Below are 25884 nucleotides of genomic sequence, written 5' to 3' on the forward strand. Positions count from 1 at the left end.
GCCAACATCCAACCCTCACCCTTACTCGCCCTGTTTGGTGTCCAACCCTCACCCTTACTCGCCCTGTTTGGTGTCCAACCCTCACCCTTACTCGCCCTGTTTGGTGTCCAACCCTCACCCTTACTCGCCCTGTTTGGTGTCCAACCCTCACCCTTACTCGCCCTGTTTGGTGTCCAACCCTCACCCTTACTCGCCCTGTTTGGTGTCCAACCCTCACCCTTACTCGCCCTGTTTGGTGTCCAACCCTCACCCTTACTCGCCCTGTTTGGTGTCCAACCCTCACCCTTACTCGCCCTGTTTGGTGTCCAACCCTCACCCTTACTCGCCCTGTTTGGTGTCCAACCCTCACCCTTACTCGCCCTGTTTGGTGTCCAACCCTCACCCTTACTCGCCCTGTTTGGTGTCCAACCCTCACCCTTACTCGCCCTGTTTGGTGTCCAACCCTCACCCTTACTCGCCCTGTTTGGTGTCCAACCCTCACCCTTACTCGCCCTGTTTGGTGTCCAACCCTCACCCTTACTCGCCCTGTTTGGTGTCCAACCCTCACCCTTACTCGCCCTGTTTGGTGTCCAACCCTCACCCTTACTCGCCCTGTTTGGTGTCCAACCCTCACCCTTACTCGCCCTGTTTGGTGTCCAACCCTCACCCTTACTCGCCCTGTTTGGTGTCCAACCCTCACCCTTACTCGCCCTGTTTGGTGTCCAACCCTCACCCTTACTCGCCCTGTTTGGTGTCCTACCCTCACCCTTACTCGCCCTGTTTGGTGTCCAACCCTCACCCTTACTCGCCCTGTTTGGTGTCCAACCCTCACCCTTACTCGCCCTGTTTGGTGTCCAACCCTCACCCTTACTCGCCCTGTTTGGTGTCCAACCCTCACCCTTACTCGCCCTGTTTGGTGTCCAACCCTCACCCTTACTCGCCCTGTTTGGTGTCCAACCCTCACCCTTACTCGCCCTGTTTGGTGTCCAACCCTCACCCTTACTCGCCCTGTTTGGTGTCCAACCCTCACCCTTACTCGCCCTGTTTGGTGTCCAACCCTCACCCTTACTCGCCCTGTTTGGTGTCCAACCCTCACCCTTACTCGCCCTGTTTGGTGTCCAACCCTCACCCTTACTCGCCCTGTTTGGTGTCCAACCCTCACCCTTACTCGCCCTGTTTGGTGTCCTACCCTCACCCTTACTCGCCCTGTTTGGTGTCCAACCCTCACCCTTACTCGCCCTGTTTGGTGTCCAACCCTCACCCTTACTCGCCCTGTTTGGTGTCCAACCCTCACCCTTACTCGCCCTGTTTGGTGTCCAACCCTCACCCTTACTCGCCCTGTTTGGTGTCCAACCCTCACCCTTACTCGCCCTGTTTGGTGTCCAACCCTCACCCTTACTCGCCCTGTTTGGTGTCCAACCCTCACCCTTACTCGCCCTGTTTGGTGTCCAACCCTCACCCTTACTCGCCCTGTTTGGTGTCCAACCCTCACCCTTACTCGCCCTGTTTGGTGTCCAACCCTCACCCTTACTCGCCCTGTTTGGTGTCCAACCCTCACCCTTACTCGCCCTGTTTGGTGTCCAACCCTCACCCTTACTCGCCCTGTTTGGTGTCCAACCCTCACCCTTACTCGCCCTGTTTGGTGTCCAACCCTCACCCTTACTCGCCCTGTTTGGTGTCCAACCCTCACCCTTACTCGCCCTGTTTGGTGTCCAACCCTCACCCTTACTCGCCCTGTTTGGTGTCCAACCCTCACCCTTACTCGCCCTGTTTGGTGTCCAACCCTCACCCTTACTCGCCCTGTTTGGTGTCCAACCCTCACCCTTACTCGCCCTGTTTGGTGTCCAACCCTCACCCTTACTCGCCCTGTTTGGTGTCCAACCCTCACCCTTACTCGCCCTGTTTGGTGTCCAACCCTCACCCTTACTCGCCCTGTTTGGTGTCCAACCCTCACCCTTACTCGCCCTGTTTGGTGTCCAACCCTCACCCTTACTCGCCCTGTTTGGTGTCCAACCCTCACCCTTACTCGCCCTGTTTGGTGTTCAACCCTCACCCTTACTCGCCCTGTTTGGTGTCCAACCCTCACCCTTACTCGCCCTGTTTGGTGTCCAACCCTCACCCTTACTCGCCCTGTTTGGTGTCCAACCCTCACCCTTACTCGCCCTGTTTGGTGTCCAACCCTCACCCTTACTCGCCCTGTTTGGTGTCCAACCCTCACCCTTACTCGCCCTGTTTGGTGTCCAACCCTCACCCTTACTCGCCCTGTTTGGTGTCCAACCCTCACCCTTACTCGCCCTGTTTGGTGTCCAACCCTCACCCTTACTCGCCCTGTTTGGTGTCCAACCCTCACCCTTACTCGCCCTGTTTGGTGTCCAACCCTCACCCTTACTCGCCCTGTTTGGTGTCCTACCCATTGGCCTCTCACTGCCGTCCTATTTTGCTGAGCTTGTTGCCTTTCTCACACTGCTAGCAAGACGTGCCATTCTCTTGCGGTGGAAAAGCCCTTGCCCCCCTTCTCACTCTCAATGGATAAAGGATGCGCTTCATTTTATGAGATTGGAGAAAATTAAATACTCCCTTCGTTTCTCAGAACGGAAATTCCATAAAATCTGGCAACCCTTCCTTGATCATGTCAGGTCTCTCCATATAGACATTGACCCTGATGTCTAGACAACTAGTTATACCCCCCCCCCCCAACAAAAAAAAAAAAGCAGTAGCACAGTAGCTGGTTTGTTTTGTTTGGTTGTGTGTGTTTTTATTATTATTTATTTATTTTTATGTATTATTATTATTATTTTATTATTGGTATTGTTTTTGTGTTATTTGTTTGTCCTTGTGAGTGATGAGCATTTAGGTACTGTTTGTCTATGTACTGATATGTGAAGGCATGTATGGCCTATATTAGATTATCACTACCAAGATTACCTGTATCAAAACCCATTATACCCTATTTCATTAATACTTTTCTGTAAGGGAGGGAAGGGGGCGGGGGGTGGGAGTTGGGGGTAAACTGTTTCATTGTTAGTACCTTGTTTCACAAAATTAATCTTTGTATTAATTTCACTTCAGGGATGAGGTGTAATATGTATATGTTATACTCAAAATCCCACAAATAAATCATACAAAAAAAAAACAAACAAAAAAAACTCAAACGATGGAGTCGTCAGGGGTGGGGATGGGAGTTGCTGTGTGTGCGCATGCGCTTATGAAGAAGCGATAAGCATCCGTTAAAAACAATCGTTGCATTTTAGACCAAAGAGAATCTTTGTTTTACTGTTACATTGAAATGGCTACCAAACTGATTAGAAGTGTCAAAACAATAATAACATTAGCCTAGTAGGCTATGCTATTATTACTAGCCTACTATTATGATTATTAACATGATTGTTCTCATGGTGTGACATAAATTTCATATCAATTTGATGCCTTTTCTTGATATCAAATCAATTTGGTTTAACATCCATGCTGATTTTGTTGATTTTTTATTTTACAACCATTTGTCAACATTTTACAAGTATTTAGCATTAAAACAGTGTTTCAACATTGACACATCAACTGACATTATTTCACCTATAATTCAACATTGATTTTCTTGACCTTTTTACAACCATTTAACATTGAACGTTGTTTCAATGTTTGTCTACATACCCTTTTACAACCATTTAGCATTGTTTCAACCTTGTTTCAACATTGACACAACAACTGACGTTATTTCACCTATATTTCAACGTTGAAGGTCGGTCGTGTGCCGACTGGGATAACTGCTAGCAAACATTAGAGCCATTCCAACTTTCAGTTATCGTCAAATATCTACCTATACACAGCCATTAAACTATTTGAATATCAACATTCATTCAACTTCCAGTCTGTCAACAACTTTTAAACTATTTACCTTCAACTTTTAAACGGTCTACTTTTAAACTATCATTAAACTATCTATTAAACTAGCTGTCTATCAACAACTTTTAAACTATCTACTGTCTATCAACAACTTTTAAACTATCTACATTCAGCTTTTAAACAGTCTACTTTTAAACGATCAACTTTTATTAAGCTATGCAACCACCATGTCTATCCTAGCATCACCGTAGTAACCATCTCTGTATTATCTGTTTTAACTATACATGATATTTTACATCACAACTTTAGCATTTTCATGCACTGGTAATTCCTTGGAATTGCATTTCTAGTTTACTTTAGGTACCCAAACAGAATACTTCATGAAAAGTATGAGTATTGATACAAGCACTTCGGATACACCATGGGCATGGGGGCCTGCTACCTCCTACTGCCATCAAGCCTGTTCATCCAAGGCCAGCTAGAAGACCTCGGGTTGATCAAGAGGAGGAGGAGGATGAAAGCGACATCTCCACAATAACACCTGATGGCTCCACCTATGGCCCAGCGCAATCAAAGAGCAATGTAATAAAATCATCACAGCCAACGAATGTGTTTTGTGTGTTGTCCCTTCGGATCCCCAGGACAATACAAGCCGAAACAACAACTCTTCCCTAAATAATCCCAGCACCATCTTACAAAGGATCTGTAGGCCAGATGTCTGCATCGTCTGGCAAAAAGAGGACATTGTTAATTCTGTGCATAGTTTGGATGTTCTTGTTTTGTGTTTGCATTATTTTAATAGACTGCAATATTACTATTTGTCAGTGTTTCACGGACCACCTAGCAAAAAAAAAAAACAGTAGACCTACTTCAACAGTATATTACACAATAGGCCTTCTTACTGAACCACCTTGCTTATTGTCTTTGCACCTTGCTTATGGTGTCAGAGGATTCATATGATTTAAACTGGCATAGGTTACATCAGTGTTGCAGAACTGTTTGGATTTACATACAAGTTGGTTCAATATTGCAAACAACTCATCTATTATATTTTACCACATCTACTTGTGGAACACTTGAGATAGCTTGTGGACCACACTTTGAGTACCACTGCTGTATGTAAATATAATAAAGTTGTTTATAGAAAATTGACCTGTTTTGTATATTTGTTTTAGGAGTTTCATCAGTGTTTGTCCCTTTTAAGCTAAAGTTTTATCTTACCTTTCATATCTTCTGTCTCACAGAGGGCCATAGTCGTCATAGTCAAATGTTTAGTGCATTTTGAAGGGAGTACATTATGCTAAGGCAGACTGGTTCTAATCCTGGGTACAGGGTCATACAGACAACAGGGGTACTGGTGTTGCCCATTTTTCTAACCACATGAGCAATCCCCTTACGAAAAAGTAGTATAGGAATCTTATAGTATTTGGGACAAAATATTATAGTAATCTTACAGGAATAATTGGGACATACTGTAGAAGTACTACTAATAACTATAATATCTTGTAACCGCTATAGTTTTTCTATAGTAGTCTTATAGTACCTATAGTATGTCCAAATACTATAGTATTCCTATAAGATTATTGTAATATTTAGTCCCAAAATACTATAAGATTCCTATAGTAGGCTACTTTTTCTGTCATACGTGACAGAAAACAACTTGAGTAGGCTAACCTCTGCCAATGTCAGGCTATCATAGTTCTCATTACCGGAGAAGTCTTGCAGCACACATTCTCTGCTTCTGTAGGCATTCTGGTGCAATTCCAGCAAAATATAGCTAGGTAGGTGTGTTTGCATTTAGATCTATATATTGGGCTATGACCAAGTGGTCTTTCAATGATAGTATCATGGAATTCAAACCATAACTATCTAGCTATTCCGATAGCATTAGCAGGCTAGGTCAGTGGCTGAACTGCATTTAGGGTGCTTACCTGTGTTGTGAAGTAAAATATCTACTAGGAAGATTGCAAAGACTTTTGACTGTGTAAAGAAACAGGTCTTTATTTTAAAACGTTTCCAACTGTTTATTACTTGAAAGCAAGATGACGATTGTCACAAACGTTTACCTCTTTTAGGAGAAATTTTAAGCTGACAGGCAATTGTTACCATTCTATTAAACCAACGTTCACCGACAAATGATCAGGAAGCGGTTCTTCTTCCTACTCGAATACTAGGATCAAACACATGAAGTTGTATCTCCGAAGACATTTTGTGCAACAGTTTTGACTCGAGTTTTAGCCAGGTTTTAGCACTGTAAAGTTGAATATGGAGCATAGCACAGGCAGAATCGGATGAGGACGCACTGGAGGAAGCGTCACAGTACTGTTAGCCAATCAGAGGTGAATTCATTAGCATGTCATTAATATTCATGACTAGAGGTGAAATCCAGTCGTTCCTCCCCGCCCACCTTCCCCACCAAACTAGAACAGCATGAAACAGACGCAGGACAGCATTTTTTTCACCAAAACCGGCTCACAGGGCATTCATCAATACTACAGACCACTGCAACATTAATGAAAAAACGATGAGATGAGACCTTTAAGCACCACCGTCATCATCTTTTGAAATGCTGAGGGCGCAGATGCAAGCCCATAGCACACTCTCTTGTATCTGAACAGCCCCTCATGGGTTATGAAGGCCGTCAGGTCCCTGCTATCCTCATGCAGAGGAACCTGGTGGTAAGCATTAGCAAGGTCAATGGTTGAGAACAAGGTCGCTCCTCTGAGCTCAGAAAAGAGCTCATCAATGTGTGGGATGGGGTAGCAATCAGTCACCACGGCCTTGTTAGGCTCCCTGAGGTCAGTACACATCCGGATTCTTGTGGAGTTCTTTCGTTGTGTCACCACGATTGGCGACACCCAGGGGGACGCGTCATCTTCTCGATTACGTCTGCGTCCAACAGGCGTTTCAGTTCCGCAGAAACAGCATCTCTGACGGAGAAAGGCAGCCTCCTTAGTTTCTGCTGCACCGGTTTCACGTCATCTCTCACTTTCACTTTGTGTATAAAGTTCTTTGCACAGCCGATGGTAGCTAGGGGTGGTGCCGTAGTTGTAGCAGGTGTAGGTAGAGGTGTCACTGTCATTTCCCTCACTATCTGGTCTGACTTAAAGGTGCCATGTGTAATGTCTGCCAAAAATCAATTCATACTTCACATTCCATAAAAGATGGGGGCAGTATACCTCCAGAAAGTGAGTTGGTCTACCCTAGAGTAACAACCAAGAAACGTGTATTGCAGTTTGGCTGGCGGTTATGTTGCCCGCATGCCGCCTCCCATGGCCGAAACTGGTATTATGACACCACCATCATCACCCTTATTGGATATTCTTACCTCAATTCTTACACATGGCACCTTTAAGTTGCACTCTGTTTCCCACTATAACCATTTCTAAAGCCTGAATTAAATCTAACCCCAACAAAGCTGAACCTGACTCCACTATGAAAAAGGATGCTGGGGCTGAACACCCATTAAGGTGTGCATGAATATCCAGTGTACCTAAAACTGGAATTCTCTCCCTTGAATATGTCACTAAGGGAATCTCTCTATGTTTCAGTTTAATGTCACTAAATGACTTCTCATAAATCCCTACTGGAAGCAATAAAACAGAAGATCCTGTATCTACTATCATCTGAACTGACACAATGTTAGGAGATGTGCCTAATTCTACAGTGCACCTTATTTTTCTCTCTACTTGGGCAGTATCATTAATAAGAAGAGTGGTTAATTCTGGAATCACTACTACCTTCACATGTTCTTTTCTCTCTCCTGAACGGCACACTTTTGCAAAGTGCCCAGTCTTTGAACAAGATTTGCATGTTTTATTTGCAGCAGGACATTTTGGAGAATTTGCCATATGCTGATCTGAGTCACATCTGTAACATTTACGTCACTTTCTGTTACTTTCTTCACCCCTTGCAGACATGTGACCTAAGTCACGTGACGGCTCCATGCTGGACGGCAAAAAGATGGGAGACGGACGGCAAATTACATTATGTCATAAAGATTATGATGAACTGAACACCATTACTATTACATCTTTGTAGTTCAATGTATTGCTGTTTGGGGTCTGATAGTCAAAGAAGATGCCAGTGGTGTTGTTAGATGAAATGGGTCATGATCGCAAATGTAAAGTTATTAAAACTGGTGGTAACAGCAAGGGGAGATAACGTTACGTTAGGCTACTGTAATTAACATTATGGTAAATGAACACCCATAAGTATTTCTGGACTAAAATATTGCAAAGCGATTTGGTTACTTTATTTGTCTTGCTTTTATCAGTTGTAACATAGTCAAAACGTTAAGAATGTCATATCAGAACATGAAATAATAACTAGCTGCCACACTTAGAAGCTAGCTATTCTAGCTAACGTTTATCGTAGCTCATAGTGCTAGGGCTAATGTAACTCGTCAGTTTGTACGTTGCCCAGCGAATAAACTTACTTCTTACATGTTTTAAGTTAAAGAATTGAAAGAAATAGGAAATTAAAAAAAAACTTGAACGGTATTATCTGTTTACATTCAGATCTTGCCAAAGACTTTGCCTAAGTGCTATCTGCCGTCCTGTTCAGAGTCTATGGTTGCTATAGCAACCGCTGCTGTGCTTCATACACTGAGGAGATAAGCATGCAATTGTGGTTGAAATACTCCCGAAACACAAAGAAAACAAACCAAAATATATCTATGCAAGAACATGGGATGTTGTTGTATTCCAAACAATAAGCCAACAGTCGTGGAAGGGCATTACTATGGTTAAATCAAACTATAATCTCCTAGCTGTGCGATATGTCCCATTTACAACCCATTGATTTGATTCGTGTTCTTGCCGTCCACTAGGCTATTTTGCTGTGGCGCGAACAAAACGTGACGTCACTTGCAAGGGGTGATCCGTTTCACCTTGTCTTTGTTTCCCTATAACCTGACCCTAGTCAGATGAATGTCGTTCCGCTTAGCTCCGCCTAGCTTCACTCACATCCATCTGGGACCTCTTCCATTGAGAGTGATTTCTCCAACCAACTTTATGGTTTAGCCAATCAGGACGCAGGGCGGGAGTTTCATAGATGTGACATAGCGTAGAAGCGACTGTGAGTCTGTTATTAGCGTCACGGGTTGGCTTCGATGTGAGTGGTTGAAGTAGCACGTCAATAGATGACGGACAAGTGGCTTATTCAATCATATGCAAGCATTTTTTGATTAGGCCCAGCCTTCTGAAGCAACACTTCAATGGATCGGTTCCAGATGGATGAGTGGAGCTAGGCGGAGCGAAATTCATCTGGCTATTGCCAGGTTAGTTTCCCTACGCTGTCATAGCGTTTCTTTCCTCTCTTCGAAAATGAAAGTGCGTTCACCTCACGCACTGGCACGTCATCGCCAGTGAGCGTGCTGGCATCACGCAAAGCAGATTCAATTTGGCCTGCGAGCTGAATCGCCCTATTCAGGGTCAGTCCCGTTTCAAGTAGTAAACGTTCACGGATGCGACTACTGTACGCTTTCTCCACCAGTTGGTCGCGCAGCATATCTTGCTCTGCAGCACCAAATTCACACAGCCTCGTTTTTACCCTACACTCAATGACCACATCTGAATTAAACTTCACAAACAATTCCCAAGGCTATTTAAAGAGTAGATTTAGTAATTGTGTTTCTTTTGTCTTTGTGTGTATGTTGTCCATTTTAGATGCTGTGAGAAGAAATTCTGTTTGCTCTGCCAACAGTCGACCCGTTTACAGTAATAAGTATGCTGATATGACTTAATAAATACAAATCACAATGAAATGCATTTAATCTTTGTGTTTTTTTTTTGTTGTAAAAATATCTATTGACAGATAGATACAGGCTAATACAGTATGAGCCTAGTGCACTGGGACATAGCAATTAATGTATAAAACTAAGACATATTGCAAAATGCAAAATTAAATAAATGTAAAGATTTTCAAGTGGAGTTTCAATGTAGATGCAATCATTTGGCATACTTATGGCCTCACTTTGGGTCAGTTTTGGCTACTTTTTGGCTGGATTTTGGGCTCTCTTTGGGATGGTTATGGCCAGGGTAGGAATTTCACGGCGGCCACGAGGGCCATGGCCGTCGTAGCTGCGTTGGCCGTGACGCCCCTTTGAAAATCAGAGGTTTAAAGGCCACGGTGGCCTTAGTGCCCCCTTCTTTAAATATTCTGCTTTGCGTCCTACTAATAGCGATATATATTTAGCCTATGGCCTGTCAAAACAATCTCATTCACAGCGCAAATTACGCAGTGGAGAAAGTGACAGCGCAAGAAAGAAAGTGCGTCCAAATTCACCCATCTTCTCAGTTGAACTACTCGCAAAGTAGCCTAGCCTACTCATCACACAGACATAACAAGTAGCCTATCACATGAAAGAGCACTTTCTCAGCTTTTAAACGATGTTAGCCGCTAATTGCTGTGGTGAACGGTTCGCGAGAAAAGTGAATTTTGGGCCAAAATGAATGTGCTATCTGGGTTAAAGCCACCTAATCCTAACCCTAACCTTAACCCATGTCTAACCCTGTAGCGCTTTCCAGACAGCGCTGCCTTGAAGACAACTTTGGTGGCTTAAAATACCAAGAAACCCTTTGCACCTCTGCTCTCGACTCATTCATTATTATTAATTTATTCACTCTTAAAACAAATGTGTTGTCCCCATCTGGACTACTGTATCTGCACCAAGTGTCGAAAAAGATTCCTGTTGTAGTTACGCTTTGAGTTTGAAACAGTAGATGGCAGCACAAGAAAAATCTCTCCAACCTTATTTCAAAAACAGAGAAGAAGTTAAGTGCGCGCGCGCATTGAATTGACGTAGGAAGGAAGATCTAGCAGTAAACGAAAGCTCAACTCTGTACATCTGAAACAATTGTAATTATGGAAATTGTGCGTTGTGACACACATGGTAAGATGTGTGGCAGATCAAAACTGTGGCAATTGTTCTGTTGTGTTTTGGTAAGATGACTCGGCGCAACATTTATCCCTATTTACAGCAACTAACTTAGATGGAGTTGCTTACCGGTAGTTTGTTCAGATTATAGCCTAGCCCCGTTATCAAACATAACACTTGACTTGACTTTTGTAAACTTCTTGCTGTGATGTTGGAGATTCAGTCTCACATTTCTTACCAGTGCTTTTTCTGCTGTTAACCGAATTGTTTTCCTAGAACGTGTGCAACTACCGGTACGTTAGTCGGTAGGCTAGTAGCCTAGACTAAAGCAGGCCTACAGTTCCCCACAATTTCAGTTACCTTCAGTTAACGTTGCCCGTATGTGGGACATTTTTTGCTTTGCTGACTTCAGTAGTAGGCCTAGACTATATTAGGCTACAATGTGGGGACAATATGATAAATCCACATCCAATTTTGATGACAGGAAACCTATAGCTTTGGCTTTCCCTAGTTTCACTGGCTTTCATTACTTTGGAGAAGAGCCACTCCCACGAGGCAGTGTCCCACGTTAGGACAATTTAGTACAGCTTCTACCTCACTGGTGGTAACATTGACTTTCTTTAAGGAACTACTTGTCTATTGAAAACTGGTACCAGAGATGGGCCAAACAAGGGCAAATCGTTCTACATCTGTGCAGCTCGTCAGGATCCTCCTTGTGATTTCACCCACCCAGCAGAGTAAGTTAAGTCTATTCCAGCCTTTAGTTTGTCATGCTTACAGTGGCTTTTACTAAATCTTTCCACCACCTAGACTTGTAGTATGATTATGGTATTGTATGCATTTGATAGGTTGGCTTCTCCTGTCTTAAAAACAGAAACATCATTACATGTCTACATACAGTAATTGTAGAGGACAAACAGTCTTCATGTTTCAAGTCTGAAGTCATAATCAGTTCATAGTGTGATTACGGCCACGTGACCATTAAAAAGTACCAATGAGAGCTGTCCTTGATTCAAAACTCCTTATCAGGCCACCTGTGACATTTTAGTGATTTATGATTTATGTATTGAACAAGTTACTTGGCATGTGATAGTGATGATGATGATACTGATTCTGATTCTTTTACTGATTCTGATACTGATACTCCTCTTCCTCAGCATCCCACCCTCTCACTGTTTACACCATGAAGACTCTGTAGTTGAACTCCAGGCTCTCATTAAGTCTGTTGACAAATCTCAGCGGTACAGGTGTGTGTGTGTGTGTGTGTGTGTGTGTGTGTCTGTGTCTGTGTAGGGTGGGCAATATGTTCACCTATCTTTGTACTTGCATTTTATTATTATCAATAAAATGTAATACGTTTTTAAATTAAATAGTATTTTTTCAGTGAGTAGCAATGTCTCTGTGTGTGTGTGTGTGTGTGTGTGTGAAGCAATGTCTATGCACAAATGTATACACACACAATCTCTCTCTATCTTATCCCAGGTTGTACTTCCGCTGTGCGCTGGGAAAGAAGGAAGGGCAGAAGTGGTGCGATAGTGTTCCCTGGAGTTCTGTAAGATTCCTCTTTATTTGGCTTCTTTATTCCAGCTCTGTGTCATAGTGTTCCCTGGAGTTCTGTAAGATTCCTCTTTATTTGGCTTCTTTATTCCAGCTCTGTGTCATAGTGTTCCCTGGAGTTCTGTAAGATTCCTCTTTATTTGGCTTCTTTATTCCAGCTCTGTGTCATAGTGTTCCCTGGAGTTCTGTAAGATTCCTCTTTATTTGGCTTCTTTATTCCAGCTCTGTGTCATAGTGTTCCCTGGAGTTCTGTAAGATTCCTCTTTATTTGGCTTCTTTATTCCAGCTCTGTGTCATAGTGTTCCCTGGAGTTCTGTAAGATTCCTCTTTATTTGGCTTCTTTATTCCAGCTCTGTGTCATAGTGTTCCCTGGAGTTCTGTAAGATTCCTCTTTATTTGGTTCCTTATTCCAGCTCTGTGCTCAAATGCTCTGTCAGTGTCTCATGTCCCCTATCTGTGTCATACATTCTGACTGGTGTGTGTATGAGAAGTTATTGTCTCCACTCCAAAAAGATTTTCTACTAATTCTGATTTTTCTGTGTGAAAAGTACATGTCTATGTACATATAATTGATACCTTTGGTACCAATGATGAGGGAGTCCTCATAAGGCACTATCATGGTCTGTATATTTGACATGTAGCATCTTTTCAAATAATTAAAATTAAGTATTTTTTATTTTGTTGCTCTTTTTGTTATAGACCCACATAAGGGCAATTCCACGCAAAATTGTCACGTCTATAACGCCAACTAAAGGCCATAGTATTTGTATGATGCGAATGATTATGTGAAAAGTTTTTCATGTAAGTTCTACAACCAAGAAGAGTGAATGCTCAAATTTCAAGTAATCATCATTCACATCATACCATACCATGGCATTGTGTTGGTGTTATGGACGTGACAGTTTTGCGTTGAATTGGTAATAACAATAAAGCAGCAGTTGCAGTTACAGGAATACTAATAGTGGCAATAGTAGTAGACAAAGTAGTAATCATGAGTAGGATGTTAAGTCTGTTTTTTTTTTTCTCAATGACAGAAAGAACCAGAGAAAAGGAGTCCTCTGACAGACAAACAGCTACAGGCCTCCAGCCTTCCTCCCGTTAGGAACCCCTTCAAAGCCCCCAGCAAAACGGACCAGACATCCGAGTGGAGGAAGCTGCAGCAGCCGGAGGGGAAGGAGGGGGACGCAAGGAGCCAAGAGCAGGAGAACCAAGTCCGAGAGAAGAACCAAGATGGAGAACGCCACGGCAGCAGCGGAGAAGGGGGTGGTGGTTGCCATCGCGAGAGGGAACAAGAGCGAGGCTGTGGAGGTGGAAGGGAGGAATCTGGGGGGGCGGCTGAGAAAGAGGGGCTCAGCAATGGAGAGACCTGGAGGGCCAAACCACTGCCTGCAGGGATGAAGATAAAGAAGAGCATGTGTGGAGAGGAGGAAGAGAAGAAGAAGAAGAACGACAGCAACAGAACCACCGGAGGAGGAGAAGAAGTAGAGGAAGAAGAGGGCAGTCTGGAGAGAAGTAAAACTGCCCCCACCAACAAGAGAAGCACTACAGAAGGGAAGAAGTCTGCGAAAGCATTCAGTCCCAGCCCTAAACCTGCCAGTGAGCAGACCACAGAGGATCGGTCTGGAGCAGTCTCACCTCACGAATCTGGCCTACACAGAGACAAAGACAAGAAGTGGCATGCTGGGAAATGTCGCACCTCAGACTCAGACAGCCAACACAGGACGTGCAGCAGCGTGGACACGGCCACTGAAGCACCCAGACATCCTCGCTCGGCCAGCAGCAGCAGCAGCAGTGGCGGCTCTAGTGTGGAGGAGACTCCGACGGCGTCCAGCGGGACACCAGACAGTTTTGCCTCCATCGCCGCTCTAGCAGCCCAGAACAATCCCAGCTCAGCAGCAGAGAGGCACCAGGAGGCCCACAAGACTCCACGGGACCAATCTCAGAGACGGAGCCCAGTAGAGCTGAACGGTTATGACGATGATGATGAAGAGGAGGAGGAAAGGGAGGATGGCAGTGGTGATGACGATGATGATGTCCAGTTGGTTTCGGTGCAGCCCGGGCCAAAGAAGACCTCCCCTGTCCCCCCAGGCGCTCCCATGCAGAAGACTCTCACCTCGTACTTCCTGTCCGGCTCCAAGCTGAAGCTGCACAGCCAGCTCAGTGCCCAGCTCAAGCAGAAGAAGGTACAGCCGTGTGTGTGACTGTATTTGTGTGTAGTTTTGTAGGAGTACAGTTCTGACTAAAGTGTGACAAGAGGGTTCTATGTGTGTTGTGTGTGATTTATAAATGACATTTAGCATAGATTTTGGCCCAACTGTATATAGTGGGAGGCACATAAAAACATTTTGTGAATTTTCCATAGGCCTCAAAAGTAGTTATGTGGGTTAAAAAATAGTGTTTTGTTTAGTGTACCTTTCTGCAACAAGGGTCGGCAAGTAAGTTTTGCCGCAGACCTATTTTTTTATTTTTTTATTTTTTTTATTTACGACTGGTCAAAATAATCTGGTGGGTGTTGGCCCATGGGCCACCTGTTACCAACCCCAGTTCAAGAAGGTATTTGGATTGGACTTCTGTGGATTGTGGTTTTACAACTGTCCTTCTCTGTTCCCCTCTTTCTTATATTATATTGTTGTTCTCTCTCTCTCTCTCTCTCTCTCTCTCTCTCTCTCTCTCTCTCTCTCACACACACACACACACACACACACACACACACACACACACACACACACACACACACACACTCTCCCCATTATCGTGTCCTATGGCAGGCCACCCTGTCCATGGTGAACGTGTCGGCGCTGCCTGATAAGGGCCAGAGGCTGAGGAGTCAGGTGAAGGAGCTAGAGGACACGCTGACCTCGCTGAGTCTCACTCCTCTCACAGAGTCTGGTAAGAGAGAGTCCTCCCTGCACTGAATTACCCATCTTATTGATCCATCTGAGGGATTGATTATATTTCATGTTGTTTATTTGGTGTAAGTTGACTTGCATATACATTTATTGATTGCATTAAACATTTGTCATGATGAACCAAGGTAACATAATGCAATGCAGTATGGAAGGAAGTATTGTAACATTATAAGACACTTTTTCAGAGAAAATTATACCTATTGTCTTTTGTAAATAATCAATTATTAAAATAATGTTCAATATATGTTTACCATTCATTTTCTTTAATCTGTGCTTCTTAATGATAAAAAAAGCCTTTGATCAGAGTTCATGTGATGGGTCTGGTTTCAGAGTCCCAGGAGGAGACTAAGGAGGAGCAGAAGCCGTCTCCCGTGCCTAGCCCGTCCAACCCCTTCAGCCGCCCGGGCGGAACCATCCTGCTCCCCGACGTCCCGGCCCCGACCCTCTACGAGGCCCCACAGTCGGCCAGCTCTCTGTCGATGGGGCTCAGCCAGGGCTACACTCAGATGTTCGGAGGTATGAACTCACCTGCTCTCTCTTGAACTATCACCTGGTCACGGATTATCTGTCTGTCTCTCTCTCTCTTCCATTCATTCACTGTAGTGCTCTCTGTTGCTCTCTATTTTCCTCTTACATACTTTCGTACATACCTGCTCAGTTGAATTATCCTAGTGTTGTATTCTCTCATGTCTTGTAATCACTCCAGGTGTGCTCTCCCCCTCCCCCCATGGTCTCCATTCAGTTCACTTCTTTCTGTGTACTTTTTTCATTGGACCTCAACCAATTTAATTCAGCTATAGCAAAGGTGATTTTCTGGACCGGTTGCTTACAGTACTGTACTTCTTCTGTACCCCCCCCCCCCCCCACACACACACACACACACACACCCTCTCCGGTCAGTGGACCCCCAGAGTCACACCTTCTACGGGGGTAGGATGACCGACAGTCGTCTGATGGCCATCCGCAACGCCACCACCGAGACCATCGACCACCTGCACAAGTCCCTGGAGACCTGCCCCGGCCCAGACACAGAGGCCAAAGACCCCAAAGGCATCAAGGCAGGACCACGCGCACACACACACACACACAAAACACACACACACACACACAGTACACATACACACACACACAGTACACATACACACACACAAATATAGTCATGCATATAGTCTTGATTGACAGGGTTTCCGTTTTAAATTAGTGTCTGGTCTTCTTGTGTTCAGGTGCAGTTACTTCCTCATCAGAGACGGGCTCTTGCCTGACCAGAAGCCATGCGGAGGAATTCTGGGTAATATTTACATCTACTGTTTGGGCGGGGGGGGATATGACGTATTGTCCATTGTTGTTGCACACCAGCCTATGTTGCTGCTTTGGTTGTAGCATTCACTTTTCTGCTTAACATCTTATTGATGTGCACTCCAGCGGATGACATGGGTCTGGGAAAGACGCTCACCATGATCGCTCTAATCCTGGCTCAGAAGAAGCCAAAGGACGAGAAGGACCCAAAACTGGAGGGGTGGATCTCCAAACATGGTAATAGGGCAAACATACTCTCAAACTATATACTGTATGTCACCTGAAGAAGCAACACAATGGTGTTTTTGTCATTTATTTTATTTTTTTTGTTTGGTTAATTGGTATTGTTAATTGTGCACATTATAGGTTCTTGTGTCCCATCTGTATGTCCACCTGTCATGCATATGTTTTTTACAGGCTTTTTGTCAACAAGCATTCAGTATAGGGCATACTCATGCTTTTAGTGTGCACAAATATTTGTGTGTGTGTGTGCGTATGCGTGTGTGTGTGTGTGTGATATTGCGGTCCCATCAGACTCCTCTCTGGTGGTGTCCCAGGGCACTCTGATCATCTGCCCCGCCTCGCTGGTGCACCACTGGAAGAATGAGGTGGAGAGGCACATCAAGAGCAGCCGCCTCAGCGTCTACCTCTACCACGGGCCCAACCGCCAGAGAAACGCCAAACTGTACGAGACAAGCACGCACATACACACATGCACAAGCCAGTGTCCCAACCATCAGAGGAATCCCAGACAGTGCCACACACACACACACACACACCACTGTCCCAGTGATCAGAGAAACTGCAGACACATATAAGCACACACACACACACACACACACACGTACGTACCACTGAGAGCTAAAACGTACACACATTTCCATTACATTGATTAATTGAACACACTTACATGAAGTCTATTGTGATCGTAGCATCGCTTGATGGTTAAATGAGTCTGTTGTGCTGATGTTATAATAATAATAATGATACATTTTGTGTGTAGTTCACTTTACATTCACAGTGAAACTCAAGAGTGCTAAATAGTGTCTGGTAATAATAGAATATACATGCAAGTTAAAGTGTTGTGTTATGTTTTCACCCCTCCAGACTGGCAGACTATGATGTGGTGGTCACCACCTACAATCTGGTCTCCAAGGAGATCCCCGTGCAGAAGGAAGAAGCTGAGAGGCCAAGTCAGGACGCTGACCATACAGTACGACTTCCATTCATATGTTACATTTTCCTGACTTGGCCTTTATAACTATTTTTATGGGGGTTTTTTATATGTGAAGGAGTTTAGTTTCTGTGCAGAGACTATATTAATTACTTTACATATCATGGGTAAATTTAATGACGTCTCAGGCAGTGTAAATCACTTTCCTGCATGTGTCACCTAGATGTATTTTCACAGAGGCATAAGAATTTCATGTTGTCTTCCACACTGCCCTCTGATTGATTGGTTGTGTCCAATCAGGGAGCGAACTTGCCTCCACTGCTGCGCGTGGCCTGGGCCCGAGTGATCCTGGACGAGGCCCACAACATCAAGAACCCCAAGGTGCAGACCTCCATGGCCGTGTGCAAGCTGAGGGCGCGGGCCCGCTGGGCCGTCACCGGAACTCCCATCCAGAACAACCTGCTGGACATGTACTCACTGCTCAAGTACGACCCAGCATGCCGCATCTTCTGGAGATGACCGTGCTGCATACACTGATTGCATTTTGCTATGAGATGTTTTATCCCCGTCCCGCCTTATTGTCTGTGTGTGTGTGGTGGTTGTTTTTGGTGTGTGTTTGTGTGTGTGGCAATCCTCTGTTGGTTGTGTGTGTCTGTGTGTGTGTGTGTGTGTGTGTGTGTGTGTGTGTGTGTGTGTGTGTGTGTGTGTGTGTGTGTTAGGGCTGTCACTTTACGTTCGAAAATCGATTGCACAATTGATTGGACCAAACAACACAAGTTTCGAAAACTAAAATAGGGAATCGATTTTAACCAAATATGTACACTATTAATTTTAAACTAATTAAACAAATAAAAAGGATAGATGTAACAAAATTCACAAACAAGAATATAAGAATATAAAAGAATTCCGAAGTGCAGTAAGCATTGCGAAAGCTAAAAAGAAAATTCCCACCAATTTTACGGAAACCGCTGTTTCAATCAGCTGCTGTGCTGCTTGTGTTTTGCCAAAAAATGGAGGACAACGCGATCAACCTGTGCGACATGAGAGAGTGATGGGCCCTAATAACTTGGAGTTCAATGTGGAAGTACTTCGGATTTTTGGTATATCAAACTATGGAGAAGAACAAAGCGGTAGGCTATGCAAACTGTGCAATCGAGTTCTATGTACAGTAGGCGAAATTTGTTTGACATTTCTAATCGTAAACACAGACACAGATACGTTTAAGACTGCAGTAATGTTTGTCACTGTAATGGCAGTCCACTTGGCTTATTGTTTTTCGAGAATGTTGCACTCCTGTTTGTCATTGTGCGCGAAACTTCACGCCAATAAATCATCAGAAATATTGCTGGCTTGCGTCTACAAGCGCCCTCTTTACGTTCGTCCTAATGCCTGTTAGTTGTTTGTGGATTGGCCTTTATTTGGCGTTGAAAATGGAAACGTCTTTAGACATGAAAAATCGATTTTACAATCGATTCAATGAACATTTATGTCTCAAAAATCGAACAGGATTTTTTCACAAAAATGACAGCCCTAGTATGTATGTGTGTGTGTGTATGTACATTGTGTGTGTGTGTTGCAGTGATGACGGAGTTTAACTCCCAGCAGAGGGCGCTATCCCCATCCCTGCACATTGTTCTGTTGTATAGAGTCTGAGATTCAGTTGATCAGTAAAAGTTATCTGATTTGTACATTTTAAATTGCATTCAGATCCTATCATTTTAATACACAGTGGCTATACTCGATACTACAGATTCTGTTGAATTGCTATTCAGTAATTTAGCCATAAGCTTTTTGATTTTATGTTATAACCACATAGCAAAATGAATTTAAAAATGATACATCAAGTAGATTCGAGGTGCATTATTATTTGGTTTTCACTGCTTTGGATGTCATTTCCATGTCTGAAAGTGACTGGGCAGTAATATTAAGAGTAGTGTGTGTCTGATGCTGTGTCCTTGTCTGAGCGAGAGAGTGTAACTCTGTCTAAGTGTGTGTTGTGTCTGATTAGTGTGTTTGTGTGTGTGTTGTCAGGTTCATGAGATGTTCTCCCTTTGACGAGTACAAGCTGTGGAAGGCTCAGGTAGATAATGGCTCCAAGAGGGGTGGGGAGAGGCTCAACATCCTGACCCAGGCCCTGCTGCTGCGCCGGACCAAAGACCAGCAGGACTCCACCGGCAAACCACTGGTGTGTACACACTGCATACTATACACACACACACAAACATTCACACTCCGACATACAGAGCAGGTACAGTGTACATACGCACAGCATAGAGCAGCAGGTACAGTGTGCACACACACACACACACACACACACACATACACACGTGTTTATATTCTTGAGCTGATTCCTGTGTCTCTGCTCTGTCCAGGTGGATCTGCCTGACCGCAGCTGTGAGGTGCACCGCGTGAAGCTGTCTGAGGATGAGCAGTCTGTTTACGACGTGGTGTTCGCCCGATCCAAGTACGTCATCTCACTTTCACTGACCCTATTAATTTCGCACAACTGACTCACAAACACAGAGAGAAATGTATATGTGTAGTATAACTACAGTACAAGCTGTTATAGATTTTTAGAATTATGCTGATAATCAAGCATGTATTTGAATTTTGCCTCTAAAGCAAATTTAAAAGTGTGTGCGTGCGTGTGTGCGTCTGTGCGTGTGTGCATCTGTGCGTGCGTGCGTGTGCGTGCGTGCGTGTGTGCGTGCGTGCGTGCGTGCGTGCGTGCGTGCGTGCGTGTGTGTGTGTGTGCGCGTGCGTGTGTGTGTGTGTTTTCTCAGGTCCACTCTTCAGTCCTACCTGAGGAGACATGAAGGAAAAGAGGGCCACAAGGGAGATGGCAGCAACCCCTTTGACAAAGGTAAAGCCCTGCCCTAGCGCTTCTGTTCTTTAGAGCCCTGCCATAGCGCTTCTGTTCTTTAGAGCCCTAGCGCTTCTGGTCTTTAGAGCCCTAGCGCTTCTGTTCTTTAGAGCCCTAGCGCTTCTGGTCTTTAGAGCCCTAGCGCTTCTGGTCTTTAGAGCCCTGCCCTAGCGCTTCTGTTCTTTAGAGCGCTAGCGCTTCTGTTCTTTAGAGCGCTAGCGCTTCTGTTCTTTAGAGCCCTAGCGCTTCTGGTCTTTAGAGCCCTGCCCTAGCGCTTCTGTTCACCTCCTCTCTTTGACAAAGGTCTTTAGAGCGCTAGCGCTTCTGTTCACCTCCTCTGTTTAAGCTCCAGACTGCACTGATGGATTGATTGCACCTCAGTATGAAATGTTTTATTCCTGCCCCACCTCACTGGTTGGTTGGTTGGTTGTGTGTGTGCGTGTGCGCGTGCATCTGTGTGTGTGTGTGTTGCAGTGGCAAATGAGTTTGGCGTGTCCCAGCAGGGGGCGCTATCCTCGTCCCAGCAGCAGCAGCCCCAGGCCTCCAGTGCCGTCCACATCCTCTCCCTGCTGCTCAGACTCAGACAGTGCTGCTGCCACCTGTCCCTGCTCATAAAGGTGAACGCACACACTCGCCCCCGACATGTGACTTAGTTTCTGTTGTGACCACATCCAGACTTCTGTCACATGGCAGACTTCGGTCACTGTCATGCTCAACAGACCGGTAGAAGAGGTCCTTTGTCCTCAGGCCCATCCAACTCTTCAACACCACACAAAAGGGGAGGGGAGAAATGGACTGTTCAGCATGAGCCTCTCTCGGCCCCTCTACCTTTATAGCACTTGTATCAGGTGTCTGCTGTACACCTGACTTTCTTACAGGCTATATTTGCCCTCCTACACAATCTGGACTGTGGTCACAACATCTACATCTACATCTTAGAACCTATTCCCTGTAATATATTGTGATTAAAATATATTATTTTGTTTTCTTGTTTGTCAAGCAATTCTTTTGTTTACATTCTTGTCTTTTCATAGTCATAGTAGTCATATCTTTTATGTTTACATTCTTGTCTTTTCATAGTCATAGTTAATATGTATTCTTTTCATAGTCATATCATATTCACTGTTCACTTTTGCACTACCACTATTGCACACACTACCATAGCACCTTGTCATGGCCATTGCATCACATGGTCAGCCCATCACTTCACAAAGTTTTGTGTTAATTATTAGAATTAACTCTGTGAGATCTGTGTTTGTTGTGTTATGGATGCTGAACATTTCCCTCTATCTACCTATGTATCTCACATACTCACACATACACTATGTTATAACACATTGTGCTAACATTAAATCAAACCTATGCACAAATGTACACACACACACAACATGTATATATACACATATACACACACACACACACACACACACAATCTCTCTCTCTCTCTCTCTCTCTCTCTCTCTCTCTCTCTCTCTCTCTCTCTCTCTCTCTCTCTCTTTCTCTCTCATCCTAACACACAAATACACACACACGCACACAATCTCTCTCTCTCTCTGGATGCCCCTCCTCCTACAGTATAGACTCTGGACCAATCAGAGCTGCAGGGCGACGGCGTCACCCTGTCCTTGGAGGAGCAGCTGAATGCCCTGTCCCTCGGCGGCGAGCCGCCTGACCCCAGCGCCGACCTCAAGGACACCGTCTGCCTCAACGGCTCCCGATTCCGCTCCGAGCTCTTCGAGGACACCCGCGGGAGCACCAAGGTGACCCCCCGATCTTACCACGTCATGTTCCCATGACGACACAACCCTGTCCAGTCTTGTAGGTTCCCCATTAGGGTTAATGTAAGAAGTGGGAATCGGATCCATATGCTTAAGGCCTTGGTTGAACTGGAGTAGTTATGCCTTTTTCCAAGTTGCTGATAATGTGAAACTGTTGGTTCAATAAAGGTACTTTAAATATCAGAATTTCCCACTTGCACAGGATGGAGGTTTGCAACCCTTAAGCTTTGTTCGCCCACTTGGAGAATGCTGTATTGAACACCCATTGTCTGAAAAAGCTGTAACCTAACACAGCCCATCACTGCCTGTGCCTGAACACATTGATGCCTTTTCAGCGTCATGTGTGTTGTTGTAGTTTACTTTCTGCTTCCCTCCCTCAGCTCTCTGCTGTCCTCACTGAACTCAAGGAGATCAGGAGGAAAGATCAGAAAAGGTGCAGACTTGTTTGCATTCGCTATATTTACATAGGTAGAATTAAATCAGGTACAATTTTAGCTATGAAAACACAATTTTAATATGCATGCAAATTTTCCTGTGTGGGTAAAATGATAATTGCGTGGTGTTGTGTATGTTAGTGTGTGTGTGTGTGTGTGTGTGTGTGTGTGGGTAAAATGATAATTGCGTTGTGTGTGTGTGTGTGGGTAAAATGATAATTGCGTTGTGTGTGTGTGTGTGTGTGTGTGTGTGTGTGTGTGTGTGGGTAAAATGATAATTGCGTTGTGTGTGTGTGTGTGTGTGTGTGTGTGTGTGGGTAAACTGGTCATTGCGTGGTGTTGTGTGTGTTAGTGTGATAGTGTCTCAGTGGACTAGCATGCTGCGCATCGTTGCGGTGCACCTGAAGAGCATGGGGCTGACGTTCGGTGTGATCGACGGAACAGTCAACATTAAACATCGCATGGACCTGGTGGAGGAGTTTAACACCAACCCCAAGGGACCACAGGTGTGTCCGCACACTGCTGTTTCAGATTGGGAATACACACACACACACACACCGTAATTTGTATTTAGTGATCCACAAATGCTGTCCTGGAAAACATGGCAACACAAAAACACACACTTTGCAATCAGGTGCTTTCAACTCAAATCAAGGTGTGTGTGTGTGTGTGCGTGCGTGCGTGCGTGCGTGCGTGTGCGTGCGCGCACTGTCTCTATCAGGTGATGCTGGTGTCCCTATGTGCTGGTGGGGTAGGCCTTAACCTGGTTGGTGGGAATCATCTCTTTCTCATCGATATGCACTGGTGAGCAACCCCATATCTTCCCTTACTGATCACCATAACAAGCTTTAAATGGATAATATCATTTGAAATACCATAAACCTTGGTCTAGGTTTGGAGCACCAGTGTTTGTTTTGAAAGCATGACGTATAATATGCTTAACAAAATAATGGAAAAAAAAATATACTGTATGCGTATGCCATTCAACATTTCTCTTAATAACACGGTTGAACTTGAAATGAGTTTGGTGGAGTGATTCTGTGTGTGTGTGTGTGTGTGTGTGTGTGTGTGTGTGTGTGTGTGTAGGAACCCTGCCTTAGAGGACCAGGCCTGTGACCGCATCTACAGGGTGGGCCAACATCGCGACGTCACCATTCACAAGTGAGAAGACCCTAAATGTAACATGTGGAAGATAATGTGTGTAGAACTACATCGCATGATTACCTGATGTTATGTTATTTGTATTATATTATTATAATGTTTTGCAAAATGCATAGACCTTCTATCTTTCAGTCTAAATGAACACGGTTAGTGTGCAAACTTTTTGAGAAGGCAACTAAAGCTGAAGGCTTTTGGATACGCTTTACTCTGACTTCCAGTAGTATGCATGTATGAGTGCTAATTGAGTGCTGTGTTGACTCGAGTAGTGTAGAGTGGAGTCTGGCTGTGCTGTTGCGTTCAGCTTTGTTGCTAATTGAGTGCTGTGTTGACTCGAGTAGTGTAGTGTAGGGTGGAGTCTGGCTGTGCTGTTGCGTTCAGCTTTGTTGCTAATTGAGTGCTGTGTTGACTCGAGTAGTGTAGTGTAGGGTGGAGTCTGGCTGTGCTGTTGCAGTAGTATGCATGGATGAGTGCTAATTGAGTGCTGTGTTGACTCGAGTAGTGTAGAGTGGAGTCTGGCTGTGCTGTTGCGTTCAGCTTTGTTGATCTGCTCTTTCCTCTCACAGGTTCATCTGTGAGGGCACAGTGGAGGACAAGATCTCCTCCCTCCAGGAGAAGAAGAAGGAGCTGGCTCAGAAGGTGCTGACGGGCACTGGGTCCACCTTTACCAAGCTCTCCCTTGCTGACCTCAGGGTCATCTTCGGTGTCTAGGCACCAGCAAGATGCTAAAGCAGCCACTGCACCAGGCTTTAGGTGGCCATATTGGATTTACTTGGAAGTGTTCAGCAACCTATACAAATGTCATGTGGGTGTGGGCAGTCATAAATATATAAATATATTACTATTACTAATATATTAACACATAAATATATTACTATTACTAATATTGCTTCCACTTGAAAACCAACACAATATACACAATTATCAATCAATCTATCGTGCCTCTGGTTGGCTCGCCAGAAAGTGGTCTATGCTGCCATATATCAGTGAAACAGGATATTGTGCTGAATCTTTAGGTATTTATTTTATGGTCAAAACTACAAGTTTAAGCAACATGTATGTATGACCTTAACTGTGTCTACAAGGGTAGTTACCATGGTAGTTACTTGAACGGTTGAGAAATGCTACTAGTTAAAAAAACTTGATTGTATGCTAGGCTTGAGTCATTGTAACCAGTTATTTTATTTCCACAAAATGTCACACACATGCAAGGGAAATCACTCCTCATACAACACTAATTGACAATATAGTGATATTTTTTAACTCTGCAAGGCAATAACTATTGATGGCTTTTTTATTCCTTTACTGTAAGATGTAGCTTTCTGTAGAGTCACTATTCTATTGTATGGGACAGACAAAGGTTGATATAACTGTTACAAAATCAGGGCAAAATGCTGAAGTTGAATGTGTTCAGACAGTAGCGGTGGCTGGGATGGGTAAATGGGCCTTTGCCTTAAGGGGATTTTTGTTTTTAGCATTATGTTCCCATTTGTGTTGTGTTGTCCCATATGTCATGTAACAACATTTGAGTCTGGTCATGTCAGAGTAAGTTCTTGGCATCACATTATGTATGATCAGATTATCAGCACTTCTATTTGTCAACGACCTGAATTGCCTTTCTGTTTTATTGCTTGTTTATATGTTTTCTTTGTGGTGTTCATGTATATGTTTGTCTCTGGAAGTTAACTTGCTTTGTCTTTTATTTTGTCAACAATAAAATATTGTACATGTCCTCAGAATCCACATAAATGCATAAACTCCACTGTTATTAAGGCATAATGCATAGACTAAACAAACAAAAAAGTTTGAGTAACCATTTCGGGCATAATTTCTGGGTATTGACAGTTATGTGTACATTTCATGTGGTACAGGTCAAATTTGGTAGTCAGAAAAACCTGAAAGACTGTCTAATATCTGAACGTGCAGGTCAAGTTTCAGTTTGGGAATTTAGAATATCAGTCACTCTTAAACTTACATTCCTAAAATGGTAAAATTCCGCTCCGCTAGTTATCTCTG

At 44.2% G+C, this 25884-nt stretch overlaps 1 protein-coding gene across 1 annotated transcript; it reads left to right on the forward strand.

The window, feature by feature from the left end:
• The first annotated feature begins 10591 nt into the window (after positions 1–10591).
• LOC121693719 (transcription termination factor 2-like) lies at positions 10592–25682 on the forward strand. The gene is given in 24 exon segments (XM_042073354.1): positions 10592–10714; positions 11325–11436; positions 11857–11946; positions 12182–12251; positions 13291–14439; positions 15025–15145; positions 15496–15681; positions 16066–16223; positions 16389–16423; positions 16425–16453; positions 16588–16698; positions 16996–17146; positions 17569–17674; positions 17936–18120; positions 19667–19820; positions 20008–20099; positions 20419–20498; positions 20973–21115; positions 22079–22258; positions 22657–22709; positions 23063–23216; positions 23432–23514; positions 23797–23871; positions 24435–25682. Coding segments are annotated over 24 exon segments (3690 nt in total). The 5' UTR covers positions 10592–10686; the 3' UTR covers positions 24580–25682.
• The last annotated feature ends 202 nt before the right edge of the window (positions 25683–25884 follow it).

This window comes from Alosa sapidissima, chromosome 2 (genome assembly GCF_018492685.1).
Source record: "Alosa sapidissima isolate fAloSap1 chromosome 2, fAloSap1.pri, whole genome shotgun sequence".
In the NCBI taxonomy this organism is placed as follows: Eukaryota; Metazoa; Chordata; class Actinopteri; order Clupeiformes; family Clupeidae; genus Alosa; species Alosa sapidissima.